Below are 25155 nucleotides of genomic sequence, written 5' to 3' on the forward strand. Positions count from 1 at the left end.
TAGAAGGTGGAAAACTGCCCTATTTCGTCACCCTGCTTGCTACCTTCCTCAATTATCTTGGTCATTAGCTCTACGGTGGAACTAGGTACCCTTAATTCTTAAAGTGATTCTAGATTTTTGCAGCCTTACAACTTAAGGGAAACTAGGGAAACTGTTAGAGGATCCCAGCATTAGAAAGGAGGCTCAAGTAGAACGTCTCCCACTTTTTCGCCGGCCTCTTCAGGGACAAACGACTCTGGGGCGACACCCCGCCACCTCTCCTTCCCCAATGAGCCCCGCGCGCCCCGACGGACCCCGAGCGCCGCCTGGACGCCCGACTCCAAGGCCGCCCCACCCCCAGGGCCGCCCCTCCCCTCCTCGCCTCGCCCCGCCTCCGTCTTTTCCCGCCCAGACCGCTCGCCTTCCGGAAGGGGGCGTGACCTCGCAGGAAGTTCTCGCGTTAGGGAAAGGTAGGGATTTCCGGCTCCGGTGTCATGGACGGCTCCTACACTGAAGGTGAATACACCGCGGTTTGCGGGAAGAGGCAGCAGTTTGGGAGCCGGTTTCTGAGCGACCCGGCGCGCGTCTTCCACCACAATGCCTGGTAACCGCCCTGCCCCTCGCCCGGCCTGCGGTTCGCCCTCTGTCCCGGCGCCGTGGAGCGCTCCGAGAAACCCTTGACCGCCGGCCAGAGTCCCGCTGCCCTGCTCGAGGCGCTCTCCTTCCACGGGAGAGGCGCTCCGGGGCCATGGACTCACCTACCCGCAGCGGGAACCTGAGGCCCCTAAGCTACCCGTTTGATTTTCTCAGGGACAGTGTGGAGTGGTCAGAAGAGCAGGCCGCGGCGGCGGAGAGGAAAGTCCAGGAGAACAGTACCCAGCGGGTGTGCCAGGAGAAACAAGGTGCGCCCAGGTGGGCCCACAGTGGTATAGACAGCTAGCGTACTGCTGGACGTGCTCTCCCGGAGAGGCCAGAGAACCGAGGCCGCCGGGTCTTTGTTAGTGGACTGATACAGAATTCGGAGGTAGAACGGGAGTGGAGGGGATGGGCAAGGATGGGAAAGGGCTGCGCCTTAAAATCTTGTTAGGGCGTAGAGCATGTTTTGGTTTGGTTTTGGTTTTTTGTTTGGAAGAAATAACCATCTTGATAGTATTTTCTAGTGATTTAAGTCTTTAGTTATGTTGACTAGATCCTTGTTAATATGGCTGGCGTGTGGCAACCGTGTGGTCACATGATTGTCTTAGAGGGTGTATCCATACTTTCTCCATCATTACATTTCGCCTGAGGAAATGTTGCCATTAAAGCTAGATTCAAGTGGTCAGATTCTAAATATTGTTGGGGGGATGGCTAATGAGTAGTGAATTATGTGCCTTTTCTTTGTGTGATGGCTATGAGGATTTAGGGCTTCTGCCAAGGAAAGATGGATGAAGCAGAGTGGAAATAAGTCTGGCCAAAGAAAAAGAGGCCCCTTCTGCCGAGGTGGATGATTTCACTGCAACATATCCCTAGATACTAAAAAACTAGGACTGGTTGGGCCTGTGTCCTAAGTGACAATTGAAGGTAGCGCTAGGAATGGGAGAGTAGTACCCACTGAAAGAGTTCTGAACAACAATTAGAAGATTCCGGTTACAAAATAGTCACCCTACATAGTTTGACAAAGACTAGATCAAAGCAAGTTAAGGTTGAAAGGGATTTTGAAAATCATATAGTCCAATATCCTCTTTTTACAGTTAAAGAATCTTGGACCTCAGGACATTAAGTGCCTTGCCCAGAGGTAAGCAGTTAGTAGTGGTGGAATTGAAATCCAGTTTCTCGGGTTTTTATTCTCCTACTACACTAGTCAAGGCCCTGTATTGGCAAAGAGCAGAAAACTGAAATCTAGTTATAAACCAGTGTTATCTCAAAACAATAATAAATTAGTAAAAAGGAAAAACTGAAATCTAGGTCTGCTTACGTTAAACAGCAGCTTTCTTTTAAATAGTCCATACCTTAGTCTCTCCTGTACTCTATCATCAAATCTCTTCTCATCTGAAGACATTTTCCCCTCTTGTCATCATTTTCTATTTCCATTTTTAGTCTCTATTAGTAGTAGAGAATTTATTTCTGGGCTCCACACTCTAAAGAATCACTGACAGAGGAACATAATGTAAAGAGCTACCTGTATCATAACCATTGATTTCACATGGGGAGTAACTGAAGAACCTGGGACATTTAGCTTGTAAAAGAGGATTTAGAAGGGGAAATAATTGTCCTCAAATACAAAAGAGTTGTTCTCTTTGGCCCTGAGAAATAGTAGGACCTTTTGATCAGAAATGATTAGACAGATTTTTTGCTTAATATTAGGATTTTCTAGTAGTTAAGAGCCATCCAAAGATGTGAGGGGAAATTTGATAGGTAGTAAGTTCTCTGGCAGAAGTTGAACTCCCTGGAAGGACAAGATACACAGCAAATTCAAGTGTGATAGGTGGTAGGACTAAATGACCACCAGCTCTGAGACTGTGGCTCTACTTGAGTATAACTTTTAGTACAAATTTTGGTGAAGCAGGATGGTGATTTACACTATATACAGATAAAATATTGAGAGATGGTTCTTAAAATTCTTTCTTAACTATTTACAGTTGATTATGAGATCAATGCCAACAAATACTGGAATGACTTCTACAAAATCCACGAAAATGGGTTTTTCAAGGATAGACATTGGCTTTTTACTGAATTCCCAGAGCTGGCACCTAGCCAAAACCAAAATCACTTGAAGGCTTTGCTCTCAGAGAACAGGGGGAGTGAAGTACCTGCGTGTAGAAGCAGTGAGGATGGATCTGGTTTAATAAGAGAAGCACAGCACAGTTGTTCTTCAGTCAGCCTTGGACGTAAAACACAGCCACCTCCTGTGGAAGAGAATGTGACTCAGAAACTCCGTCACCTGGAAGTCTGTGCTGATGAGTTTCCTGGATCCTCAGCCACCTACCGAATACTGGAGGTAACCTCCCTTTATTGTCCTGGTAGTGGGGTTAATGAGGCTGTCTTACTATGCACATAGGGTGGCAGTAGAGGGGCTGACCACCAAAGTAACTTCTGACTGATGAACCTGACTAGACTGGACCCTTATGTTGGCCTGGAAGCACCTCCAGGTGTTTGAACTAATGAAATGCCCTAGATGCAGACAAGATACCTGGTGTTCATGGCAAACAAAGACAGATCACCTGCTATCTGGGAGCATTATATTGCATCCAGAAGTTGTAGCATCCTGCTGTACCTGCCATCTAGTAAAGAGTCCCAGGTCAGAAGACAACTTTTGTTACTTCTAAGATAGTTATGAGATGGAGAGGTTAGTTGCGGTGGTACCTACTCTCAATTGTGGGAGAATTCTTGTTTTCTCAGTTTGGATGTGTGGCAGAGGCTAGGCTAGACCTGAAAAAGTGTCTAGGGTGGGCACTGTAACAAATATTCACAGAAGTGACAACACACTCCACCAGAAGCTGACTAGTTTTGGGACTGAGTCCTCTGGCATGACTTTGTGCTAGTCCCTTACCCAGCAGAATGGGACTTCTGCCTCTCTCTGCCTCATAGTTGTTACGGGGGTTGATTGAAGTAAGGTATGTAAAATGACTGAGAATAGTGTCTGGCACGCAGTAAGCCCTTAGTAAATGGTGCTGTTTTTATTATTACCACACCCAGCGCTGAATTTAGGACAGTGTTGCCATGGTCCTCCTTTCATGAATTTTTCAACCCAATCTGCTAGAAACATTTTTCCAATAATGATATAGTGGAGCTCAGTAAGAAAATGTTTTGTTTACAGGACCATTTGGCAAAACTCAGAAAGTAAAAGCAGCCCATGCCCTTTTTTCCAGACCATCTCCCTCCCGCTAGTGAAAGCCTATGCTCTCATCTTTTATGGCTATCTCTTTAAGGGTTCCCGAGGTCAAGGGCAGGGAATGTCATGGGTACTATTTAGCTCTGGTCACTACACCTTCCCTAATACAATTAGACAAGATTATCTGTTGTTGATTATTTATCTAGCTTTAGGGAATTAATTCTTTGGAAAGTTCTGTGATTAATAGTTCATTTCTGTCTACAGGTTGGTTGTGGTGTGGGAAACACAGTCTTTCCAATTTTACAAACTAACAAGTAAGTTTGTTGTAAAGTTTAACTACATGACAGCAAAGAAGAGAAAAGTGAGGGGTTGTTGTTTCTTAGAACTCTTACTGCATCCAAGTGGTAATAGTGGTTCTTGGGAATTGTGGGTTATAGGAGATTAGATATCTACATTATCCATTTATGGATTGTTTTGACTTAATTTTATTTATGAGTTATCTTTGTCATCAGGGAAATTAGTGGGTATTAAACCTGTTGCATTGTTAATATATGGTACCTTCATATTTTAACTCTGCTACATAGGAAAGAGGATAGACATAGTACAGTTTGTAATCTAATTGTTCTGCTGTTTTTTCTGCCCATTTCAGTGACCCAAGACTCTTTGTTTACTGTTGTGATTTTTCTTCCACAGCTGTAGAACTGGTCCAGGTAAGTGCAGTGCTCCTGTCACTAATTTTCACTGACTTAAGGGGGAAAGGGTCTGCTAAAAGTCAAGGTCTCTAGCTATTTTCTTATTGTACTGTGGTCTGAAAGTAAAAGATGTACTGAAACATCATGGAGTAGAGGAAAGGGCCAAATGTGAATACAGAATATGTTGCTTGCCTGCTGTGAAACTTTGGGCGGGTCTCTTGACCTACCCAAACTCATGTTTTAAGGACTAAAATGAGATGATTATTTCATTCAGGATTCTTTGAGTTACAAGTTACAGAAACTTCTAGACAAACTCAGCTAAAGGGATTGTCATAGAACTCAAGGGCATAAAGTGTAGCCAGGGCTAAAACTCAGCCCTGAAAAGGTGTCAGGTACCAAAGGCAAACTGGCTGGCTGGTGAGATGTTGCCGCCCCCTCCTATCACAATACCTCCCTCAGGTTCACAGTGTCTTATCTCTCATTGCCCATTTGCCTTTTGTTTTGTTTTTTCTTTGCAGACCAGCTTTCTCTAATAAGTTTTTCCTGGTTTTGCACGTGGCCTTGGCCTCAGCATACTTGCCCCTCCCAGTCCCTTACAAGTCTCCCCTCTTCACGTGTTCCCAAAACCTCCCCTCAATGACAGTGTCTTGATTCCAAAGTCCCCAGAAAGTCTGATTGACTCAACCCAGCTGACAGTCTACTTGCCCTGTTTCAATTAGCTGTGGCCAGTGAGGAACAAAGTCACATTTTTGGAGAAGAGAGATGTGGATAGGGAAGTTACCCTAAAAATGTGCGTGTTACAATAATGTATGATGCTCCTAGCGTAGGAGCTCAGGAATTGGTAATAATTCTGGATTTTTTTTTTTTTTCTTCACTGCTTGGCTTGCAGGATCTAAGTTCCCTGACCAGGGATCGAACCCAGGCCCCTAACAGTGAAAGCATTCCCTAACTGGATCGCCAGGGAATTCCCACTTCTGGAACTATTCTTGCAAACCTATACCAGACGAATATTGAGGCTTATCCTTAGTTAATTTAATGATAATAAATTGTAGGTTAAATCTTCCACATCTAGAGAGAGAGATTTTCCTGGAGAATTCTATGATCTGTGTAATATGCTGTAGTAGGAGTTTAAATCATGCTTTTTCAGTACATTTTGTTTTCCTCCTTATGAGGTTTCTCTTTGCCCTTTTGGTCACTTACCTTCCTGGTCATTTTCCAGTCCTCAGATCTGACTCCGCATCAGAATAAAGACTAAAATTAGAGGAGTTGGGAACATTCCATTTTAAGCATACCAGTTAGATTCCACAGGGTCCTAGAGTTGTTCCTGATTCTTACCCTAAGAGTAAGAATGTTTGCCATAATGGCAAGAACTATCTCCTCAGTGGGAAGAGGCGGTGATTACGTTTAAAGCAAGATAGCTTTTCTTGAGGCTATGTGAACATTTTCTAGCCTGTGTCCTCTCTTCCATCTGTCTGCAGACAAATTCAGCATATGATCCTTCTCGGTGTTTTGCCTTTGTTCACGACCTGTGTGATGAAGATAAGAGTTACCCAGTGCCCGGGGATAGTCTTGATGTCATCATCCTCATATTTGTTCTCTCAGCGATCATTCCAGACAAGTAAGTTTTAGATCCCTTAGCCAGTAGCATAGCAAAAACAAAGCTTTGGTCAGGGACTTGGATGTCAGAGTTGGAACCTAAATAAGAAGGATTTTATTAATGTTCTGATAGGCAGGAAGAAACTCCTCCATCCTAGGAGGAGTAGGAGCTTCTCAACTATTTTTCTAAATTTGTCTTGGAGTTCAACTTCTGGTTTAGCATCTAAACCTCTGCTTGTTGACTGCAGTGCTCGGTTCTTCTCATGATTATGGTTTAACATCCCCAGAGAGTGAGGGGGCTGTCTTAGTGGGTATGTGGAAATTTCCTATTGACCATCACATAGCATGATGTCTTAGAACTGTGAATGCCACAGCTATTAATGCTTTCAATAAAACAAGCTTATTAACAGCACAAAATTTACAGTGAAGTTTAACTCAGGTGTTCTCTGTTTAAGTTCTTCAGAAAACTGTAGTACAGGAGAATTCCGTAAAATCACGATTAGATAAAAGGAAAGTCAGTTGGTTTACCCTAAAAGATACCATTAAAGTCTCCTAGACAGGCAGCCAGTTGTCCCGACGAAGGTGAAATACTGTCTTAAGGAGGCAGTAGCATTCGGGGCAGTTGCGGGGGGTGGGGGGGTGACTGACTTTCTCTAGCCCACATTTCCTCTAGGATAGCATCGTGTCGTCTGACCTGACAGGGATATTGTGAGTGAGAAATAAAGGCAGGTGGAGGGCAGCCCAAACAGCCTGGCATGGTTTTAAACATTAATTGCAGAAGCTTACATGCTGTACACTTTTAAAAACTGATATGGACTGAAACAAAACATTAAAATTAAAAATTCATTATTCAGTACTTAAATAGACTTTCAAATGGTTTTTGTAAGTTTTAAGCATTTATACTTTTGCAGTGGTTAAAGCTGAAACCTGCACTGAGACTCTGTATATGGAAAGTGCAGTCAGAAGTGTAAAGCAGTCTGCCCAGAGTACTCATTTGCATATAGACTGTATCACCATGTAAATTGTAAGTTCTTGAGGTTCAGTCTTCATTTAACAGATGGAAGGATGCAGGCTGCATTCAAAGAGCTTGGGCCTAGTGGGGCAGGCAGATGGGTCAACTAGCAGTCTCCATACCGGGTGGTCAGGGGTCCTCTCAGATCCGTGGGAGCCTGGTGTAGGATTGGCTTCCCCATGAGGAGTGGGAAGTGAATCAGGCAGAGAGCACGTAACTTTCCCCACGGTGGACCTCTGCTGAAGAAGCAGGCCTCTTCAGACCTCTTCATACTGAAGGCAGTGGATCGGAGGCACAGTTGTGAGCAGGCAGCAGAAGGCACAGCAGAGGTTTGGGCATGTGCTCAGGTTATAACTGAAACAAGAGAGGAGGAGATTTCAGGGATTTTCAGGATATGCTACAGGGGAGAGGAACCCTATCCTTAAGGAGATCTGATCTTCGTTCCCTGCTGCCCCACAGGATGCAGGAGGCTATCAACAGGCTAAGCAGGCTTCTGAAGCCTGGAGGGATGATGCTTCTGCGAGATTATGGCCGCTATGACATGGCTCAGCTTCGGTTTAAAAAAGGTATTTTCCCACTGTAATCAAAACAACGGTTTTGCCATAAGAATAGTCATACAAATTAGTGGAATAAAATAGAGACTCTCGAATTATATAGCTCCATACATAAAGCCATTTAATACATGATAAAGGTGGTATGTTTTTGAAGACTTGTATAATCTAGGTGTTAGGGAGGTCTTTTTTAGAAAAAGGCATTTGATTACATAAATAGTTTTTAAGTGTGGTATGGCAAAAGATGCCATTAAAGTTAAAAGACAAATGACAGATTGAGGACAAATATTTTCAGTTAAAGGAACAGATAAAGACAATGTCAGTGCTCTTCAAGCAGGGCTGTTGGCAAATTGATAAGGGAAAAGATCAGTGACCCACCAAAAAACAGACAAGAAGTGTTTTAGAGTTGATTTACTAAAGAGCAGATCCAAATGGCTGAAACCAAAACTTCAAGAAAATAAAAATAACAATGAGATACTTATTGCTGGCTGATTCAGAGAAAGAGATACACTCTTCCATTATTGGTAGAAATAGAAATGGTTACAGCCTTTCTTTAAACATCCTAGTGTTATCTATCCAATCCAACAGTCCTTTTGGGATTTATTCAAGAACCAGCACATAATATGTGTATGATAAGCAAAATCTTGGAAACAAAGTGACTGCCTCTGGATAGGGGAATGTTGTGCATATCACATGAGATAGACCCCATACCACTGGTCTTGGGGGGGTTTCCATGCTATATTACCAAGTGAGAAAAGCAATGTGCACATGAGTATTTTAAACTTAATCCCATGTATAACAGTAACTGGGGAAAAATAAGATTATTTGGACATTCAAAAGGTATAGAAGGATTGATTACATATCAGGTTGTTAAATTGACAAGGTCAGGGGGCTTAGCAGCAGGAGGGGAAGTGTGTGTCTTTGATAAAAACAGTATATATGTGATCATATTTATGAATGTGCATGTGGATACGTAGAGAGACATGCAAAAGGACAGTCACTAAAACAGGAATAGTGGCTGTCTCAGATTTCCTTAAACTTAGCTATATTCCTTGAGGTTTTTTTAAACGTGTTTTTAGAGGGGCAGAAGGCCATTTAGAAAGTTGTTTCTGTTTTTAAACAAAGTGTATGCGCTGTTTAATCGGGGAGGGAGGGAAAAACAAGCTATTTTCATCATGAAACGGAACTGTAGAACAGGGGGCTGAGAATTGCATGTGTTAGCTAACACTGAAGTTTGATTATTCCCCTTGGGCTGCTCTTCTCCAAAGCACCATTCCTTTGTAGGAGAGAAATTGCAGATTCCTGCAAAGTACCAGTGTAACCAAGAAAAGGATCCGTTCTTGCCCCAAGAAATTGATATCTTGATGCACATTTGATTGGCAATGAAATTCAAAGAAGTGCTTTAAAGTTTCTCTGGTCTTTACCACATCACTCTGCAGGTCAGTGTCTGTCTGAAAATTTCTATGTGAGAGGCGATGGCACCAGAGTGTACTTCTTCACACAAGGTATGAAAGCACTCGTCTTTATGCTGACAGCCCCCACAGGGCCAGATTACATGTTCCTCCGTGTGCTTTCAGAAGTGAAATCATCTGGCCCCTTCTATCTTTCGCAGCCTCTTCTCTGCCCTTCCCCACCTCTCAGCCTACCTTCAGCCACCTTGAACCACTCACTGCTCCAAGTAGGCTCAGCTTGTCGGATCCTTCTGTCCCTCCTTTGCTCTTCTACTGGCTGCTCTTCCTCTCTATCACTTTGTCCAAAACAGGAACCTGCCCATTTTGCAAGACTCCACTGTAGCTGTTTCAGGCTCTAAGCTGGGTTGTACCTTAGGTGCACCTGAGTTACGGTGAACTCATGGCCCCCTGGGTTCTAGGTATGACTCAGAACCGCTCTCCTCTGCTGCTTGTCCTGCTGCCGGTTTCCTCCCCCTCCAGTGCCTTATGAATACTTCATTCCTGGGCCGTTTGTCAGGTCACATACTTTTTTGAACCTTTAGTTAGTGATGGAACCTCTCTCCTAAAAAAAAAAAAAAATGGCCTCGACATGCCACATATGTCAATTTTTGCATATAATTGTAAGATGTACGTAGAACCCTAGAAAATTCTTTCTCATCAGCTAACTTTTAGAGAGGTTCTCCCTGTGGGTTCCAGGCTGCCATTCACTCATGGTTTGCCTTCCCCTACCTAAATGTGGACTTGCTGCTACCAAGCCACTACTGCATGTGTAACTAAACAATACTGCTCAAGCCATTTAAAATCTATAAATAAGGACAGCAATCTCACAGAGTGCCATTTAACATGGGAAGTGGTAGGCACAGTGCTTTTTCTTCAGGGGAAAATATATAAACATCTCTTTCCAAACTAGATGAACTGGACGCACTTTTCACTACTGCTGGACTGGAAAAGGTTCAGAACCTGGTGGATCGCCGGTTGCAAGTGAATCGAGGGAAACAACTGACAATGTACCGAGTTTGGATTCAGTGCAAATATCGTAAGCCTCTTCTGTCCAGCACCAGCTGAGAGGCACCTGCTCCTGACAGGCGAGGTCATTGGGGCTTTTTAAAAAGAATGCCCACAAATGGTGTCTTGTAGATATTAAACCATTCAAGGATTCCAACAGATTTGAACCTAGGAAGAATTATTTTATATCAAGATTCTAACCATTTTTTATAAAGCAGAAACACACCATTGTAAAGCAATTATACTCCAATAAAGGTGTTTTTAAAAAAACACAACAACAACAAAAAAAGATTCTAACCATTTTTGCTTCATATTTGTGAAGCCCTGTGGTATATACTTTTCTCATTTTTTTTTCTTACTTGGAGATCTCAAAGAATCTTTCTTGCCATTTTGTAACTTAATAGTTGAAATGTTATTCATGGGAATCAAAGAGTTTATTTCCATGTGTAAGTATTATATATGATGAAGTGAATAACTAAGTTGCATTAAATTAGTTGGGGATTCAAATGCCTAGACTAAGAAATTGATACAAAGATGACTAAAGGTCTCATTCATTGGTCATCAGGGATGCAAATTAGGAAGAATCACCTGTCTTTGGATATTGTCCTGACTCAAAAAAAGAGCATCAAAATACGGTGTCCTTGTTAAGTATTTGGTCATGGTCTCTGCTTGACCTTAGTTCCATGGAATTTTAAGTACTGTTTCCCCATCTAAGTAACCTGCATCTAAAAAAATTAAAAGGATCTTCACTTTTAGCAAATTGTCTTTCTGTGTGTGCCCTTAAATGTTTGACTGAGAGACATTTTAGCCATTTCACTTCTGAATGTGAGCCTTTCATCCCTGTTACTTTTTTAATGTGATCGCCCCCGTTGATGGTCCACAAACTATATGATGTGTTCTTCATTTTACTGAATTAAGAATTTTCAATTCTTCATTCCTACTTTTTGGTTTTTAACTCAAACTTTAATATTCTCATAATTGTTTATTTTATTTATAAAAATATAAGTCATAAGCATTTATTTTAGTAATTCCAAACTTACAGAGAAGTACAGTACCAGAAATACTGTGAGAATAGTCAACTTTTTTCTGAATTGTTTTTTCTTTTTTTTTTTGGCCACACTACATGACATGTGGGATCTTACTTCCCTGATCAGGAATTAAACCGGTGAACCCTGCAGTGGAAGCACGGAGTCTTAACCACTGGACCTCCAGGGAGGTCCCTTGAACCATTTTTTTTTAAAGATTGAATTTTAGTTATTTTTGGCTGTGTTGGGTCTTCGTTGCTGCGTGCAGGCTTTCCCTAGTTGCAGCGAGCGGGGGCTACTCTTCATTGCGGTGCGCGGGCTTCTCACTGTGGTGGCTTCTCTTGTTGCAGAGCACGGGCTCTAGGAGCATGGGCTTCAGTAGTTGCAGTACCCAGGCTCAGCAGTTGTGGTTCACGGTCTCTAGAGCATAGGCTCAGTTGCTCCGCGGCATGTGGGATCTTTCCAGACCAGGGCTGGAACCCGTGTCCCCTGCATTGGCAGGTGGATTCTTAACCACTGTGCCACCAGGGAAGTCCCCTTGAATCATTTTTTTTTTTTTTTTTTTCCCTTGAATCATTTTTAAGAGTAAGCTGCAAGGTGATATCCCAACACTGCTGCATATTTTATACTGTGTAATTCGTGTAACTGAAGATGTTCTCCTATATCACCGAACATATCCATCAGAAGTGGATAATTAACATGGAAAGCCTACTATCCACAGGTAACCAAGTTTTCCCAGTGGTCCCAATAATATCCTTTATCATCAAAAAAAAAAAAAAGGCCTTCTGTTGCATATAGTAGTCATTTCTCAGTCTCTCAGTCTGGAACAATCCTTGAGGTTTGTTTTCATGATCTTGACATTTGAAGATTACAGGCTATTTTGCAGACTGCCCTCAAATTGGGTTTGTTAATGCCTCATGATTTGGTTCAAGTACATATTTTGGGCAGGAATATCAGAAGTGATGCTATTGTGGTCCATGATTTTGATGAACCCTGGTGGTGGTGGTGTTAACTTTGATCACTTAATTGGGGTGGTGCCTGCTGGGTTTCTCCACTGAAAAGTTCCTAATAACTATTTTGTAGGGTAGTGCTTTGAGACTAAATATCCCATTCCTCATTAAACTCTACCCCTTAGTTTAAGCATCTATTGCTGTTCCTTGGCTGAATTACTACTATGATGGCAGCCCAGTAATGTTTTTGAATCCCACATTCCTCCTATACTTATTGGTTGGCATTCTACCATAAGGAAGGCTTCCTTTTCTCTATTCATTTGCTTATGGACTCATGGGTTTGTTTTACTCAATGATTATTATATATTACTATCATTTTGATATTTTATGATATTGATGCTCATGTTGTCCCAGATTTGGCCAGTGGGAGCCCCTTCAAATGCTTCTGTGACCTTTTGATATGTGCAGGAAGCAGGAAGACTCCGCTTTTTTTTAAAATTTTTTATTCATTTATTTAATTTTTGGCTGCATTGGGTCTTTGTTGCTACGTGGGGGCTAGTCATTGTGGTGGTTTCTCTTTGTTGCAGAGCATGGGATCTAGGTGCATGGGCTTCAGTAGTTGTGGCACACGGGCTCAGTAGTTGTGGCTCGCGACCTCAGTAGTTGTGGCTCGCGGGCTCTATAGAGCGCAGGCTCGGTAGTTATGGTGCATGGGCTTAGTTGCTCTGCCGCGTGTGGGATCTTCCTGGACCAGGGCTCGAACCCATTTACACTGCATTGGCAGGCAGATTCTTAACCACTGCGCCACCAGGGAAGTCCCAAGACTCAGGTTTTATACCTAACTGCAAAGCACAAGGTAGGTGCTGGGAAGATGGAAAAAAAACTGTTCCTGTTGTTATGAATGCTTTAGAGATGCTGAGGGAAGGTCTTTAGTGGATCATTTAATATATCTGTTCTTCATTTCAAAGGACAAATGAAATACCATTCCAGCACTTCAAGCACAAGTTGTTCCAGGCTCACCTTGTACTTTCTCTGCCCCAGTCTGAACCAGCTATTTCCCCCAAGGAGTTCTAGTTTCTTTTAATAGAGCAAGGTATTTAGAAACCAAGCCAAGGGTGCTCATTGCTATTGTGGTGCCTATTCCCAGGCCCCCTCAGTGGATGGAGCTCAGGGATATATGTATATGTATACATACTTACATCTATATTTCTGTACTTAAATATATATTGAGGGCTTCCCTGGTGGCGCAGTAGTTGAGAGTCCGCCTTCCGATGCAGGGGACACGGGTTCGTGCCCCTGTCCGGGAAGATCCCACATGCCGTGGAGCAGCTGGGCCCGTGAGCCATGGCCGCTGAGCCTGCGCGTCCGGAGCCTGAGCTCCGCAACGGGCGCGGCCATGACGGTGAGAGGCTCGACAGTGAGAGGCCCACGTACCACAAAAAAAAAAAAAAATATATATATATATATATATATATATTTATATATATATATATATATAGAAAACCAGTTCAAACCAGTACCTTTGATTCCAATCCAACACCACAGGATTTATTCTAGTTTTTATTCTTTCTCTCTGTACTTGTTCTCTTTTCCAACAATCCCAAATGCCCACAATCCTCAACATACTGGGATAATCCAGTCATATGTAACCATTCTTTTGTCACCACGCATGGATGCCCTCTCACCTCTTGGGCTCTTTGACACCCTCTCCAAGCCACTGTTTCCATCATTACCTCACCTAGACACCCTCCTCACCCAGACACCCTCCTGCCCTGGATTCAGCACCCCACAGAGCCACCACCACCTCTCTGCCCCTGCACTAACACCTACCTTGCTTGGTTTCACCTGTTTTAAAAGGTAGGAGTAAAGGAGCTCCCATCTTTTCCATTGTAATGAATTTATTTAAAATGAAGACACTGGGGCTTTCCTGGTGGCGCAGTGGTTAGGAATCCGCCTGCCAATGCAGGGGACATGGGTTCAAGCCATGGTCCTGGAAGATCCCACATGTTGCGGAGCAACTAAGCCCGTGCGCCACAACTACTGAGCCTGTGCTCTAGAGCCCACGAACCACAACTACTAAGCCCACGTGCCACAACTACTGAAGGCCATGTGCCTAGAGCCCATGCTCCACAACAAGAGAAGCCACTGCAATGAGAAGCCTGTGCACCGCAATGAATAGTAGCCCCTGCTCGCCGCAACTAGAGAGAGACTGCACGCAGCAACGAAGACCCAGTGCAGCCAAAAATAAATTTTAAAAATAAAATGAAAACACTGAGTCACTGGAATGTATTTCATTTGTCTTTTGAAATGAAGAACAGCTTTATTAAATGATCCACTAAAGACCTTCCTTGCAGAAGTCCACAAGGCTGTGATAGACTTCACTTCAGAGGTCACCTACGCCCAGCCAGCTGAGGGGGCATCTCCAACAAGGTCTCCATCCATGCAGCAGTGACGGGACTCCCAGTGGAGGAGGTGGTCTGCCTCAGTGCTGGCATCAACACCACTCGCTACAAGCTGATGGTGGCAGATACTGTGATTGAGAAATTTGCTTCAATTAAGAGTGAAATTGAAAAACTGAAGATGAACAAGGACCACTTAGAGAAGGTTTTACAAGGTGGGTCAGCAAAAGCCAAAGAATTAGCATATCCCATGTGCCAAGAGATGAAAAAATTGGTGGGACTTCTATAAGAAGTTTCAACTAGTCACAAAAAGGCTTTTCTATCTTTTGGTCTGTGCACTCCAGTAAAGGCAGCTTTCCTCACAAGAGAAAAATTATAGTTTGGGGACACTTAATTTGGTACACCTGATCATTGGCTTCATTTGATGAATAATGATTTGTAGCTTTCAAAAACAGAAGAAGAAAACCTTCCTTTGGCATCGCTGAAGCATTTCAAAGCAACAGGAACAATTTTTATTCCATCATCCTAGTACCTGCCTTGTGCTTTGGGCTTAGGTATAAAAGTTGAGCCATTTCCTCCCCCTCTCCCGCTCCCTATACCTCTCTGCCACCTGCCAAGCTCTCTGACTCTTTATCTGTCAAGCTAACTTGAACTCTGTAAGGGACTTTGCATAATTTTTCAGCCTTGGAATCACTAATGGGGGGCAGAGGACAAATATGGTCAGGGTAGATTAAAGTATGACCTCAGTGCCACTCAAAAAAATACAGACTGCCTGGACTATAAGTCTGACTCCAGTCTGACTCGATACTCTTTTTTTTGAATTTTATTTTATTTACTTTTTTATACAGCAGGTTCTTATTATCTATTTTACACATATTAGTGTATATATGTCAATCCCAATCTCCCAATTCATGCCACTACCCCCCACCCCACCCCACCCCGCCACTTTCCCCCCTTGGTGTCCATACGTTTGTTCTCTACGTCTGTCTGACTCAATACTCTTAAAGCAAGAAAAGTGCTTGTGTTGGCTGGGAAGGTAGCTCCACATGTTAAACTGCTCAGGAAGTTGTGTGGTTTAGATTCGAGTCTAGTAGAGAAGTGTTTCTGAAACTGATCTTCCTAAGTGGTGTTAATTTGGTTGAGGAGATAAATTCAACGTTGTTTGAAACATGAGGGACAGTTTAATTTGAGACAGGTGCACCAGAGCTATTAGAGAGAAGCCGTGTTCCTGAAGGTGGTGCCCAGGGTCAGGGTGTAACACTGTCACCTGGAGACCATGGGTTCTTACACCTCAGAAGTGATTCATCGCCCGATTTTGTGTGCTTCGTCTTGAACCTGGCCTCTGCTAATGCTGTCAAATCTATGCAGTGGGTCCACTACCTGCCTTCGTGTGAGTTCATACTCCCTTGGGCTCTGACTAGGAAATTAGGGCCTTGGAAACTTAGTAGGAAAAGGAAAATCTAATGTACTAAGACATCCTACTTTCCTCTAATTGATTCCTATCTTTGATTAAAGACGTTACTTTAGTAATAGTAGGGGGTTCTATCTGTGGCTTAAAAGATGAACTCAGGACAAACCGCTTCTTTCACTCTGTTCACAAAGGCCTTTTTTTGGTTTGTGGCTGCAGCTGCTATTTTCAGTGCCGGGCTGCATCGATGCGTTGCACATTTTTATATGCTTCTTAATTCGGTGTGCAGGTTGATTTGGGAGCCTGGGTTGAGAGGTGGGAGGAGTGCTGGTGATGAATTTTGCAAGTAAAAACACCAAAATGGTGTGTCACAGCCACCTCACTTTACTCCAGTGAATTTCTAGGTGCAAGATTGGATATCGATTGCCTCTTGACTGTAGTCAGTGGACTGTACTACATGACCAAGTTACAGGACAAACAGCCACAGTCAGATTCCATGCTCCAGTGGGGGCCCTGAGACACAGTAGCCAGTAACCTTGACCAAGGGCTCAAATTTGGCATCTTCACCCTGAGGTAAGCCCCAAATTGCATTCATTCATTCATCCCCCACCTTCCTTTCTCCATTAAAACTTAAAATATCCAGGAATTCCCTGGTGGTCCAGTGGTTAGGACTCCATGCTTTCACTGCTGAGGTCCCAGGTTCAATCCCTAGTTGGGGAACTAAGCCCATGGCGCAGCAAAAAAAAGAAAATCCTTAGAAGGAGCCACACTTTAAACACTTCCACGGGGAGGAGCAGGACTGGAGAAAGCCCTCACGTCCTGTGCCGCCAGTGAGCCCCCCATGCCCTGCTCAGCCTTGCTTCCCGTTGCTCAGCATTTATTGGGTGATTAAGGCTGACACTCAGTGGAGCTCAGGAAATGATGAATTCCTTGGGAACTTTGTATTCTCAGCACTTGGCCGAGTAGCCAGCACCTGGCCCACGGTCGTGCACGATGCATGAGGACTGAATGACTAAGTAGCTTTTTCCTGCCATGCCCCCACCCCCGACAACAGACATGCATTGGCACACAGTTTGTATTTAACTTCAGAAGACCGTAGTGTACAGGACTGTGGTTGCAAGTATCAGCAGCTCAAGCTGGCTTAAGGGAGAAAACAGAAGGTGGGAGGACACAGAGTGTCTCATGGACGCCCAGGCAGAAAGGTAGAGGGGCCTCAGGAGCCCTGGGAAGTGTGTACTCACCAGCACTCCCCAGTCTGGCCAAGGACCTTCCTTGCTCCTTGGTCCACTTGTAGGAGGCGACCATCAACCCTAAGGCTTGATGTCTCTGTAATATGAGTGTGTTTGTGTGTGTGTGTGTGTGTGCACGTGCACACACATTTAGGAGTAAGCAGTTGCCAGAATGGGTTTACAGACCAAGCAGAGTCCCCAAAAGGCATCCACAGAGCACCCTTTATGTGACATCTGGGCACCACCATTATTTACTTGATCTTTTAAAATTACTTACATTCTTAAATTTATTTTTAAAGGAAACTTTATATCACTGTGATAAATGTAAAATAAGTATTTGTCCTGAACAAAAGTATTTTTAAAAAATAAATACAATGAAAACAAGAGAATAATATAAGTTCTATCTGGATCCCATTGCTGGTCAAAAGCTCTGAGCCCCAGGCCTGGAAACACCGCAGTGGACAGAGCAGAGTCACAGCTCTCTCGGAGCTCACACTTAAATGGGGCAATTCCAACAGTAAACCTATAAAACATGAGTCAGGTGGGCATATGCCAGGAAGAATTGAGCAGGGTAGGGAGGATAGAGAGGTGACGGGGAGCAGGGGAAAGGGCCCTCTGAGGTGGGGTGGGCAGAGAAGATCTCCTGGAGGAGGTGACATTTTTCATGGGATGTGTGGAGGCAGGGCCTTCAAGGCAGAAGGAACGGCCACTGCAAAGGCCTAAGGATCTTGGTAGACTCCACCCCACGGCATGGGCAACACTGCATCACAAATAGAAGCTTAGGGGACCATTGCTCACTCTTGTAATAAAAGTATCTGCCTTTAGCACCTTTTAATAAGCATATTACTAGGAGTTCGCTGGTGGTCCAGTGGTTAAGACTCCACCTTCCAATGCAGGGGACTCAGGTTCGATCTCTGGTCGGGGAACTAAGATCACACATGCCGCGGGGCAACTAAGCCTGCCTGCTCTACAGCCCGCGCGCCACAACTAGAGAGCCCTGCATGCCGCAACTACCGATTAATTTAAAAAACTAATTAAGAGTATTACCCAAGTGCACTAAGAAATTAGAGAGAATGATTACTTGTCTCCTTCAGACCCTCAGGCCCAGGATCTGGATTCTTCTCGGTTCATTTAGGGACAATTAAAATTATGAAGGCAGCCCAACTCACAAGAGTCTCTTATATAAACCAGGATTATTGATCTGTGATCTGAGGCATACCTGACAAGCCAAGGGGATCTCCCCAGGAAAGGAAGCTGCTTGAGAAACTGAAGATCAGAAGTTGATTGCTAAGAATACACCAGAGCCTCAGAGTCAGTGGCACAAAGAGAGGCTTCTGTCAAGCCGTGGCTGTCCCGAATCCCCTGCCTGCACGGGTGAGGCAACCACTGAGCAGATCTGTAGTAACACTACCTGGCATTTGTTTAGACCTTAATACTCTAAAAAGGCTTTTCATATGTTTAATCCTCACAGCACCCCTGTGAAGTATAATTATCTCCTTTTTACAGATGAGGAAATCTGAAGTTCGGGGAGAGTAAATGGTTTACCAAGGTCAGAGGACCAGTGTTAATCATAAGGTAATTAGCCTAAGATTAAGGAGGGGTGGTTTGATATAAATGATATTTGACATAATATAGGGGGTTAAACATTCTTGGCTCCAACCAACTGTGCCTGCCAGGGAACATGTCACACCTGCTCAGAGGTTAACCCTATTGTGAGGAGGAGAGATTCCCGGGCCCCATCTGCCCCAAATCTCCCAAGGGAAAGAAGAACACTGCAACTGTCAGAAGTGTAATCAAAAGTCCATGAAATCAGCTACATAAATTATGTTGGTTTTGCAACATTGTACAGTTTGCAACATTTTCATCAAAATAGAAAATTTTAACCCACCACCTTTACCCTGTGTCCTGTGGCCCTGCCTGCGAGGTGAGGCTCAGCCTGGGGTGAAAGGAGGACCTGGATTCCGTGCCTCATCTTCCCAAGGGTCTCCACTGGGTTGGGGCCAGTGTCATGGACCATGTCCTGTTGAGTGGCACCATGCTTGGTGCTCAGAAGGGCCCTCACCAGGTTCAATGCTCTGCTGTCACCATGTTGAAATTCTTAACAATTTTTTAACAAGGGCCCCGATCCTGCTGCTGCTTCTTCCTTGCTGCTTTTCCTCCCTCTTTCTCCTTCCCCAGGAAAAAGGGGTCTTCTCTTCCCATCTCGTCAGCTGGTCCTTGGTGGCCCTAGGTTGGGCCTTTCACCCAGGGCAGGACCCCCTGCCTGCCTTGGCTCTTTCTGCCTTTCCAAGCCCCTCCCCCCCATCAGGGGGGCCTTCCAGGCATACCAAGCCTGGACCCGCACAGCTCACTGCTCCTGCTGGAAGGGCCCTGCACGCACCCTATCTCCTCACAGCCGCTGCCATCTCCTCATTCAGGGCTCAGCTGCAACATCCCCCCTCTGAGACTCCTTTCCCACCAACAACCTTGACCAGTGTCACCGCCATTCCTCAGAGCCCTCCCGTGCCCTCACTCACGCCACATTATGAGGCTTTATTGTATTCCTGACACCTGGAACTATTATTTGTTTATTGTCTGCCTCCTGCCTCTAGACTATAAGCTCCTTGGGTTCAAGAGACTTTGTCAACTTTGTGCACAGTTGTATCCTCAGTACCTACAATGGTGTCCTGCACATAGTTGGTGCTCAATAAATACTACTGTGTGGGTGAGTGCACAGAGGTGCTGGTTCCACAGAGAGATCAGGCATCAAAGTGAGGAAAGTCAAGTTCTGGCATCTAATCCAGCAGGAAATAGTGGGGCTGGAGATGGAAGCCCAAGCTGGTAGCCCAGGGCCTGTGGACAGAAGTTGCCCTGTAAATGTTTCTCAGGAGCCAGGCATACCTGGGAAAGGGTAGGGAGTAAGAGTCCACAAGAGAGCAAAGCTGCTCATCTCCCCAAGGGAGGGGGCCCACTCAGGGTGGTTTCATGGTACAGAGATTGCAACAGAGTGAACAAGCTGATCCACTTTGAATCTTTAAATGCCACCAACACTTGGATAATTCCCAAATCTATGTCACAAGCTAAGGATCTCACTTGATCCTTGAACTAGTTTATCTAAATACCTCCTGATGTCTCTCTCCCCTAGAAGGCCCTCAAGCACCTCAAACTCTGTCTGTCTGTCCAAAACAACTCATAAGAGCACAGACCAGGATTGAAATCCTGGAGTCACTAATTCATTTGTGCTCTGCATCATCTTGGCTCAGTTGCCAGATTCCTCTAATTCTCAGTTTCCTCAACTGTCAGCCAGGTATGAACAATAATAATCATCCAGCAGCCCAAGCGGCCCCCATAACTCCATCCTAACTCCTTGAGGGGACAGCATTGAGAGCCAACCTCTGTGGGCTATTATGTATTTATAAGGCTAGTTTGCGCAAGGCACGCTTTATCATACGTTGTGTATTTAGCAGTTATATAGATGGTATGTCCCTTGGCAACTTTTGCCTAGAGAGAATAACCATGTGTCCCTGAGTCTTGATAAGATTGTAGCAAGAAGCATTAATCTACATCTTCTCTCAAGTCTCAAAGAACAGTTAAGAGGAGATAAAACCTTCGAGCTTTCAGTGAGTTTCAGGCTGTTGCCCTCAGCCAGAGTCAGCTTCTTCATGAGGCACAGGGCACAATCTCCTTTACAGTGCATTGACTTGGGCCCACAATACTTTTAGGGGCTCTTGAAAACGTTTTAATTTGATTTATTTTAAAACCAGAAGAGGGGAATTCCATGGTTTTCCAGTGGGTAGGACTTCGCGCTTTTACTGGAGGGCCCAGGTTCAATCCCTGCTCGGGGAACTAAGATCCCACAAGCCCGCAAGCCGCCTGGTGCAGCCAAAGATTAAAAAAAAAATTTTTAGTAAATTAAAAAAAAAACAGAAGGAAAAAATGAATAGTTGGAAATGAATATATGATAATGAAGGCAGCCTAGGTTATGTTTGTTTTTATACCAATACATTTATTTTAAAAAAAAAATGGGGGGCTTCCCTGGTGGTGCAGTGGTTGAGAGTCTGCCTGCTGATGCAGGGGACATGGGTTCGTGCCCCGGTCCGGGAAGATCCCACATGCCGCGGAGCGGCTGGGCCCGTGAGCCATGGCCGCTGAGCCTGTGCGTCCGGAGCCTGTGCTCTGCAACGGGAGAGGCCACAACAGTGAGAGGCCTGCGTACCGCAAAAAAAAAAAATTTTAATGAATAGAGGAAAGGGCTCATGAAATCAAAAGTGCCCAGAGCCCATGAAAGTCACAATGTGACTAGGCCCCTCAGGTGGCATCAGCCTCCCAGATGGAGGGGCAGAGTTGATGGAGGTAGATGTGAGTGAACCCCTCACTCTACCTTCCCCCTCTGCCCAGCCCACACTGTGTCTCAGGGAAACATCTGTGGAGAGAATTGTTGTGTAAAGTCTTTAGCATTTCTGTATGCATATAGGGCAGTCTAACTGTTTGAGCAAAGTCTCAGTGGGTCAGGAATTTGGGACGGTGGCATCCGTGGCATCGAGGAAAAAATCCAGGCTTTTTACATTTATTTGTACAGAAATGGCTTCCATAAATGGCATTTTCCTGGAGCACAGAAGAGCAGGACTTCTCGGGAGGATGTTACAGAGCAGGTAACCCTTGGGCAGGGTCTTGGAAGATGAGTTTACCAAGTGGATGGGGATGGGATGATGGTGTCTAGCCAAAGAAATGGAATTTCACAAAGACCCGTTTATGGGGGAAGAGCAGCAAATGGACAGGATCATGGCTGTTCTGGAAGGATGGTACATGGGACAGTTCTCTGAGAAAGAAATGGAAAATTTTATTGGAGCTAACCTGAGGATTATAACCCTGGAGACAGTCTTTCAGAAAACTCTGAGGACTGTTCCATCAGTTAGAGGTCAAAGCACAGTTATATAAGTTTTTGAGACAAAGGGTCCTACCTCAAATGATGTAGTATTGACAGTTGACACAATCCAGACCGACACATGCACAGTGAGTAGTGGGTCATGGGTCATTGTGGCCCCCTACAAGATTAAGAAGGAAGGTTATTGCTTAAGAGGGTCTGGTTGATGCAGATGCACACTACACACTAAAGGGGAGACAGGAGGCCCAAACAGGCAAAGAAAAATTTTGTTTAAATTTTTCTCATCTTGCCATAGAATATGAATTTTACTTCATCAATGCCATAATTAGGGCTTCAATCCAGAGAAGAAGCAAGAGACTTCAGGGTATGGAAGGAGAGCCTCCCAGTTTGAGCCACCCACGGCCATCCTGTGGGGCCATCCTGTGGGGCCATCCTGCAGCCAGATACAAATCTGAAACCAAGAAATTGGTGGGAAAGTATTTCAGTTAGGGAATCACCCGCATAAACGTGGTGGTTGGTTGAAGCCATTGCAGTGGGTGATATCTCAGTGAGAGCCGAAAAAAAAAAATGGGAGAAAGAATCCAGATATACAATGAAAAAGCAGAAGCGGTGGAAGGTGAGGATCCATTCAAGGTTCATGGCTGGAGATTGACCAGGGAGGCGACAACAGAGCCGATGGAGGCTAACAGTGGTTGTCCTCAGCTGGTGTAATCCTGTTTTTTTGCCCCCTTGTTATTTTCTGTATTTTTAAACTCTTTTATCAGTAAAAGAGTTGGCTAAAATAGACATTTTATTGGAAAAATAAAAGGGGTAGTTCCCAATAGGTTAAGCGCTGCTGAGAGGCCGAGCGCACTGAAGGCTGAGCAGACTTACAGACATTGCCCACCTTCTTCCCCCAAAACCGCTCCCCTGCCCCAAACCTCCAACCCCCAAGGGAACCAGTGCAACTCCTGGCAGCCGTGTTTTCCTCCCAGTGACCTGTTCTTGGCCACAGATGATTGGACAAGGGTGTTCATGTGATACCAGCTAAGCCAATCAGGGCCCTCCCCAGGAGATTGCCTGGAGAGGGCGGCGTGAGCTTAGAGCCGGGGGCCGATCTCCAACAGGCAGGCCGACCTTGAGACCCAGGGTAAGGGCGTAGCAGCCAGCGGGGAGAGCCTGTAGAAACAAAAGGCCCAAGGGGGTAAAGCCTGGGTATTTAAGGAACTAAGTGGAGGCCAGGGTAGGGTCACCGGAAAGAATGGTGGAGTAGGTTAGAGAAAGCCAGGACTAGACCACCAGGGGCCTCAGAAACCCCGCTGAGTTGGGAGTTTTCTCATTACAAGGAGAAGCTGTTGGAGGGTTTTAAAAGAGGGAGTGGTCTGACCTGAATTACAATTTTAAAAGATTAGCAATGCTGGAAAATGTGCTGGTGGGGGGGGCAAGCGTAAGGAGCAGTTTGGAGGCTCCCGCGCTATGCAGACCCCTGAGGGTGGACCAGACGTCAGAGGCGGCGGGGAAGATGCAGGGAGCACGGTCCAGACAAGACCCAGTGGTTGGGGGGCTGGTGAGGGAAGGGTGGAGTCGGGGCAGATGATAGGTGAGGGGGATGCTGTTACTGAGATGGGAAGGAAGGGAAGACGTTAAGACCTCAGTGTGGACATGTTAAGTTTGAGATGTTGATGGCCCGTCACAGGGGAGGTGCTGAGAAGAAAGCAGTGGGGTACATCAGTCTGGAGTTGGGGGATGTCAGAGCTTGGATGCTGGAAATATGGGTGGCATCAGCGTGCGGCTGGTGTTAAAGCCACCAGCCTAGATGAGACCACCTGGGAACTGGAGAGAAGGGGCCCAGCACAAAGGCCTGGGGTCCCCCAACATTCACAGGACTGGTAGAGGGGACGGAGCAAGGAAGGGAGGGGGGGAACCGAATGTGTTTTGACCCAGAAGCCCACATTGGAGACTGCCCTGGGTGACCCCCCTGCCAAGGCCAGTGAGGGCTTTTTAGATTTGGTAAAGAAGTCACCCGACTTTGAACGCTCTGGGTGGAGTGGTGGATCTGAAAGTTAAATTGGGGTGGGCTTCTTCCCTGAATGAAAGCTGGATTAAAAAGTAGCTATGGGGGGCTTCCCTGGTGGCGCGGTGGTTGGGAGTCCGCCTGCCGATGCAGGGGACGTGGGTTCGTGCCCCGGTCCGGGAGGATGCCACATGCCGCGGCCATGGCCGCTGGTCCTGCGCGTCCGGAGCCTGTGCTTTGCGGCGGGAGAGGCCACAGCAGTGAGAGGCCCACGTACCGCAAAGAAGAAGAAGAAAAAAAAAGTAGCTATGGGGCTTCCCTGGTGGCGCAGTGGTTGAGAGTCCGCCTGCCGATGCAGGGGACGCGGGTTCGTGCCCCGGTCCGGGAAGATCCCACATGCCGCGGAGCGGAGGCCACAACAGTGAGAGTCCCGCGTACCGCAAAAAAAAAAAAAAAAAGTAGCTATGGAGGACCTTTTGGGGGCAAATGAAGAAATATGAAAATGGACTTTATATTAGATTATTGTATCAGCATTTAATTTCTTGGGTGTGATAATGGTCTGTGGTTATGAAACATGGGGAAGGGGCTTCCCTGGCGATCCAGTGGTTAAGACTCCACACTTCCACTGCAGGGGGCGGGGTTTCATTCCCTGGTGGGGGAACTAAGATTCCACATGTCATGTGGTGCAGCCAAAAAAAAGAAACAGGAGGGAAGAAGGCAGGGCACAACTTTAAAAGAATGACATAGCTGTTGAAGATACCACAGAAACTGGTTAGAACTGATTAGGCCCAAGATGGTGGAAGATTCCACTTTCAGTAGACCTTGAGTCTCATTATACGCTCATTGTAATACATTAGCATCTAAATGGCACACTCGCGGGCACCATGATCGTTCTGAGGCTAACCATAAAAGGCTAAAAAGTGGGCAGTGGCCCAATTCTTGGAAACCCCTGCCCTCCCCCGCCAAATAGTTGGAATAATTCTCCCACTTTTATGGGCTGGTTAATTGCATAATTAGCCTATGTAATTATCCAGCCCGTAAAACTAACCACCCCAGGGAATTCCCTGGCAGTCCAGTGGTTAGGACTCCACGCTTTCACTGCCTTGGCCTGGGTTCAATACCTGGTCACGTAACTAAGATCCCGCAAGCCATGTGGCAAAAAAAAACAACAACCTAAACTAACCACCCCA

At 45.3% G+C, this 25155-nt stretch overlaps 1 protein-coding gene across 13 annotated transcripts in view; it reads left to right on the forward strand.

Annotated features, from left to right (window-relative positions):
- The first annotated feature begins 462 nt into the window (after nucleotides 1-462).
- The window catches only part of METTL2A (methyltransferase like 2A), a 31610-nt gene continuing 6917 nt past the window's right edge, over nucleotides 463-25155 (forward strand). For 2 of the 13 annotated variants that reach the window (XR_003792009.1, XR_003792010.1), the window contains exons 1-13: nucleotides 469-583; nucleotides 790-891; nucleotides 2598-2956; nucleotides 4055-4104; nucleotides 4440-4500; nucleotides 5961-6100; nucleotides 7550-7656; nucleotides 9081-9146; nucleotides 10003-10128; nucleotides 14427-14686; nucleotides 18300-18482; nucleotides 18615-18683; nucleotides 21667-21739. Coding sequence is in view for 4 of the 13 variants with exons in the window: in XM_029212492.1 (XP_029068325.1) it covers nucleotides 474-583; nucleotides 790-881; nucleotides 2598-2956; nucleotides 4055-4104; nucleotides 4440-4500; nucleotides 5961-6100; nucleotides 7550-7656; nucleotides 9081-9451 (1290 nt within the window). In the remaining 9 variants the exon portion in view is untranslated. Of the gene's footprint in view, nucleotides 584-789; nucleotides 892-2597; nucleotides 2957-4054; nucleotides 4105-4439; nucleotides 4501-5960; nucleotides 6101-7549; nucleotides 7657-8925; nucleotides 10964-11706; nucleotides 12662-14426; nucleotides 15267-16272; nucleotides 17342-18299; nucleotides 18483-18614; nucleotides 18684-21666; nucleotides 22689-25155 lie in introns of those variants that run through there. The other 11 variants (XR_003792008.1, XR_003792013.1, XR_003792012.1 and 8 more) reach the window with 11 other exon arrangements.

Source organism: Monodon monoceros, unplaced genomic scaffold, assembly GCF_005190385.1.
Source record: "Monodon monoceros isolate NGI ecotype Baffin Bay Population unplaced genomic scaffold, NGI_Narwhal_1 Super_Scaffold_9, whole genome shotgun sequence".
Taxonomy (NCBI): Eukaryota; Metazoa; Chordata; class Mammalia; order Artiodactyla; family Monodontidae; genus Monodon; species Monodon monoceros.